The 5,699-nt window shown below is 32.0% G+C and overlaps 1 protein-coding gene across 1 annotated transcript; it reads left to right on the forward strand.

Moving 5' to 3' along the window:
• Nucleotides 1–200: 200 nt before the first annotated feature.
• On the forward strand, nt 201–2,555 carry LOC108195952 ((3S,6E)-nerolidol synthase 1). The gene is made up of 6 exons (XM_017362986.2): nt 201–553; nt 777–1,152; nt 1,242–1,460; nt 1,603–1,741; nt 1,826–2,077; nt 2,167–2,555. The coding sequence occupies exons 1-6, from the start codon at nt 328–330 to the stop codon at nt 2,440–2,442; spliced, it is 1,488 nt and encodes a 495-aa protein (XP_017218475.1). The 5' UTR covers nt 201–327; the 3' UTR covers nt 2,443–2,555.
• The last annotated feature ends 3,144 nt before the right edge of the window (nt 2,556–5,699 follow it).

The raw sequence follows: 5,699 nt of genomic DNA on the forward strand, positions 1-5,699 counted from the left end.
CGGACGGGGCCTGCTCTTAAGAAATGTTACCTTCGCTGAACCCACATGACAGCATTACCAAACAATGCTGTTGTTTTTCCTCAAGGGAAGGCGAAGCTACTCTGATTTGTAGCCGATGGTTCGCAAACATCTCCAAAATTTAAGTGACATGTATTCTTTGATATATATAGAAAGTATAATTTCATAACTTATTTATAAAATTGAGGGACCAGAGTATCAATTGCAGGCTATTTTTTCAAAACAAGACTACCACAGTCCACAGTAGCTTAGCAGTCACCATACATATATAGACAAGCCATTCACGATTATTTCAAACAAGCACAAGATATGGAAGAGATTAAGCATGAACTCATGGTGAAGAACGTGGTACGCGGTTTGATCATGGTAGACGTTGTTCAAAGGTTAGGGATTGATTATGCGTTCAAGGAGGAGATTGAACAAGTGCTGGAGAGGCAGTATACTGCGATTGATGAACTTGTGAACCATAAAGATCTATACTTTGTTTCACTTTGTTTCCGCCTGCTCGGACAGCACCACTACTATGTTTCTGCAGGTTACTTTTAATTTTCAATATTTTCTCTTTTCTCATATAAAGAATACTAGCTATTTTTACTTTTGTGTACAAAGAACAGTTATTAATTGTGGTTGTGGGAGTTCTATCTCTAAATTCCAACCCCTATTCCAGAAGTCTCTTCCTTTATTTATAGGTCTTTTCTATGTGCCTTTCACTAGGTTGAGTCCCAACACTTATGTTTTCGTGTGAACAACACATGCAGATGTTTTTGACAACTTCGTTAACAAGAAGAGGAATCTAGAGATAAGGGGGGAAAGTAATGACGCCTTGATGAGCTTGTATGAAGCGTCACAGCTAAGAATAGAAGGAGAAGACGTTCTTGATGAAGCTGAATGCTTCAGCCGCCTACTTCTCCAGGAAAGAATGGAGTTTCTGAATAATCATGACCAGGCTATTTCTATAAGAAATACCCTAGCTCATCCCCACCACAAAAGTTTCGCAAGGATTACTGAAAAGCATATTATCAGCAATGTAACTAATGGTAAAGATGGATACGGAAAGGCCTTGCAAGAACTAGCAATTATGGATTTAACTGTTTCGCGAACTATGCATGACAGAGAATTAAGTGCAGTCTCAAGGTATATGTATAATATTGTCTCTTATACTATATGTGTTTAGCTAAACATTTCTAACTTATATTCATTCAAATATTATCAATGCCATATAGGTGGTGGAATGACTTGGGATTAGCACAAGAGTTGAAATTAGTGAGAGATCAGCCCCTGAAATGGTATATGTGCACTACAGCTCTCCTCACAGATCCAGGATTTTCTGAGGAAAGAATTGAGCTAGCAAAACCTATTTCACTTATCTACATCATAGATGATATTTTTGATCTTTATGGGACCATCGATGAACTCACTCTTTTCACTGAAGCTGTCAACAGGTTTGCCTCAATGACACGCCTTGTTATAATTACAATTCAGCTACTCAATTACTTAATTAGTTTGTATAGTAATCTTGCAATACATGATTATAAATTTATAATTGATGAGGACGGAAAAAACCATATATACTACTATATGCAGGTGGGATATCGCGGCTGCTGAGCAACTTCCAGACTACATGCAGAAGTGTTTCCTCTCTCTGCTTAACATCACTCATGAGATTGGATACAAGATTTATAAGAAATACGGACTGAACCCCATAGACTACTTTAAAATATCGGTACATGGATTCATATATTTTATGTTTACGGAAAATGAAAGTCATTAAACTTCACCAACTGTACACTTCTATTTGTTGCTGCAGTGGTCTAAATTGTGCAGTGCATTTTTAGAAGAATCAAAATGGTTTTTTTCGGGGCATTTGCCACGAGCAGAAGAGTACCTGAATAATGGAATTGTTAGTTCAGGGGTGCACGTCGCCCTAGTACACTTGTTCTTTCTCATAGGAGATGGTTCGACAAGAGAACAAGCTGATCAATTGATAAATAGCGATGCTAGTATGTTATCATCTACAGCAGCCATTCTTAGACTCTGGGACGATTTGGGCAGTGCCAAGGTAACAAATATTCCTGATTTTTCTAATAGATTTTTTGATTTATAGATGTGATGTTGAATGCGGCACTACCTATGCAACCTTGTTGATAGGATGAAAATCAGAAAGGCCATGACGGGTCATACGTGACTTGCTACATGAAAGAACATCAAGAAGTTTCGGTTGAAACTGCCCGAAAACATGTTGAGAACATGATTTCTGATACATGGAAACGTCTGAACAAGGAGTGCTTTTCTCCAAATCCATATTCAAAAACTTTCATTAAAGGGTGTCTGAATCTGGCAAGGATAGTGCCACTGATGTACAATTATGATGACGATCAAAGTCTTCCACAGCTTGAGGAGTATATGAAGGGCATGTTTATTTGACCTCTAAATAATTGAAGGTTCAATATAATTTAGAACTTTATTATCTGTGTAATAAAAGTGTATTTGTTAATAAAAAGTCCTACACGCACCTAATTCCAAAGTGTGGGTGATATCAAGGCTGGGCTAGTTTTCCTGAAAATGTTTTCTCCTATTTTTCATCTTTTTCAGATTTTGGTTGAACTCTTCAAAATAATTTTAAGAAAAAACTAGCCTTCAACCTGTGCAAAGCACGGGCGGCTATATAATTTTAAACTAATTATTAGTTATTATATAATAATAATATATATTAATGATAGTTAATTTACTTTTCTTATTTTTTAACTAATTATAATTTATATTTAAAAAAATAATGGTAGAGTTCACGTTAGACTTTTAGTTATAATAACAAACCAACATAATCAAACCAAAATTTTGTGCGACGACCGATTATACCTATGTTGACTTATTATAATATAGTATAGTATAGTATAGATGTTTTATGTGTTTATTGGAAAATTCTCTCCCAAAACTTTGCGGACTCGATAAATTTTTCTTGAAGAGTTGTTTTCGGAAAAATATTTGAAAATTATTTCTGAAGAACTTGTTTAGAGGAATTTTCACAAAAATTACTCAAAAATTTCCCGTGACAATTTTCTTGGAAATATTTCGGGAACTTTTCTTGAGAAGTTATTTTGTAATTTTCCCCGAAATTATCTGGAGAAATTTTTTATCGAAAATTTGTCATTAAATGTTCTTGAGAAAACCTACAACCAGAAGTGTCCATAACCGGATTTGCGGTTGGGATTAATTACATCTATTCCAGTCAGTAAACCGTTATTTATGCGATTTGATTTTCGGTTCAACCATCAATTATAAATATAAAATAATTTAAGAAAAATAAATTTTATAAATTATTACACATCTTCCGTCGCAAATCATCAGTATTAAGATACTAAAATAAAGATAGGAGTCAGGAGTATAAGTTCTTGAAAGAGTAAAATGCAAAGTGTGTACCTGCAGTTACACGCTTGTGCACTTTGTGTACCTCTGATTTTGAATCTAGCAAAGTGTGTACTTATAGTTTGAAGATTCTAGCATTGCATGTATTTCTGTTAAAAGCCATCTAACGGCGTTAATATCAGAGGAACATCACTAGTAATTGTGTGAATATGTATGTACTGCATGCGCTCAGCTTGTTCTTGTTTCAAACCCAGCAGGCAGCAGCTCATCAAAACTCTGATAACCGAATAGGTACCGCAAAATTCTCGTCTATATGTACTCCCCGTACTTCTGATTTTTTTTAAGGTTTTTAGAAAAACTATTATTCTATTTTAATACATATATAATACAGTTAATTTATTTATAACTTTTTATGAATATTTAAAAATAAAATTTTTATTCACAAAAAAATCTAAAATAATTTTTAATCAATTATATTTTATGAAAATATTAAAATATGTGTGAAGTCCCGTCCCCAAAATAAATTGTTTGAGGGACAGAGGGATAACTCCCCTCGTCTCATGAGTACGTATACTTTAGAGGACGAGGAGGTGGGACATAATTTAATGCTCCTAAAAAATATAATTATATAACTTAATTTTAAATTTTTTTTTCTAAATAAAATATTAACATTTGAATTTTTTTTTCAAAAAAGAAATATTTAAAAATAAGTTGTACAACTCTACTTTATTGAAGTATTAAAGTGTGCCGAGTAGTGAAAAAAAACGTACAAATATGAGTGAGATAAAGATGTATGTTTATTTTAAATAATATTTTTTGATAATAATGATTTCTTAAAGTTTTGAAACTAAAAAAATGATGGAGATAATATATAATTTATTTACTTCAATCTTCAGCGACCTAACTTTGATAAATAAATTATAATTTAAATATATTATTCTTTATTAAATATATTTAATAAATTAAATATTATAAAAAGGATTATGCTTTATTATTTTCCGTAAGAAGTTTTTTGCAAATTGTCTCATGATGCATATTTATACACACTGTTATCATATAACTTACAAATATTAATATTTATAATTCTGTTTTTATGTAACTAGGAACTGAGACTAACAAATATAATATACATATTACTACTCTCTTGTCTCTCTAATCGTATTTAACACTTATCTTAAGACTTATATAAAAATTAAATTCACAAATTATGTTATTTTTTTGTATTCAATAATTCTTCTTCTTAAATTGCCTCATTAATATAATAGATATTTATATACATTATTATCATATATTTTACAAAAAAATAATATTTGTAATTTTTTATGGAACAAATATTTATAAATAAAAATTGGGATCTACAAATAAAATATACATAATTACAACTCTCAGTCCCTCTAATTATTTATCTTGGAGGATGGGGTTTAGCATGCATTTTAAAAATTTATAATAAATAATTTCATAAATTATGTTAGACTAAAAGAAATTAAAATTTTAAATATTTATAAGAAAAGGAACCTTGACTTTTCTTTTCTTGTTTGATTGACAGAGCAGATGGAGGCACGGAGCGCACAGACAGATACAGCCGCTGGCAACGCAATTACACTGCTGCCCCTCTAACACTAACTCTGTTAAATGAATATTAACGGAAGTACACACAATATAAGAATCTTAAAACCAGAGGTACACACTTTGCTAGATTCAGAAAATGAGGTACACAAGTGTGTAACTGCATGTACACACATTGCATTTTACTCTTCTTGAAATAATTTCTACAAATGCAAACTTGGATGTGTTGGCCCAAAATTAGGAGTATGATTTTACCATATAGCCATTCACTCGGAACTACTTTTGGTCCAAAGCTCGTCCGCTAAAAATATGTATAGCTTTGCTTTCGATATGAGAAACACTCAACTCTGCTGTCGCACCACAAATATGGATCCTACACAAAAGTGGAGTTCTAACACAGATCTTGTGCCTGTTTGGCGATGCGAGAAAAACGTTTTTTTTTCCAAAAAAGTTAGCTTCGGCTTTTTAACTCGTACGTTTGTGTAAAAAAATAGAAATATTTTTTATATTTTACAAATGATAGCTTTTCTCTAGTAGTTTCTACTTGTTTCCCGAATACTTCAATCACTTATAAGTTTTAATCTATTTCTAACTTCTATTTCACTTTTTCATTTTAATAAATAAGCACTTATTAAACTCACTCATACGGCCCTAAGACAGATTCCAGGATAAATGTTATTGCAACAATCTTAAGACTTGCACACTCATTTTGTGTTACTGATGTAAGTTGTTGAAACCTGATGCCACATTTA

The sequence above is a fragment of the Daucus carota genome, chromosome 1, assembly GCF_001625215.2.
Source record: "Daucus carota subsp. sativus chromosome 1, DH1 v3.0, whole genome shotgun sequence".
NCBI classification, from domain to species: Eukaryota; Viridiplantae; Streptophyta; class Magnoliopsida; order Apiales; family Apiaceae; genus Daucus; species Daucus carota.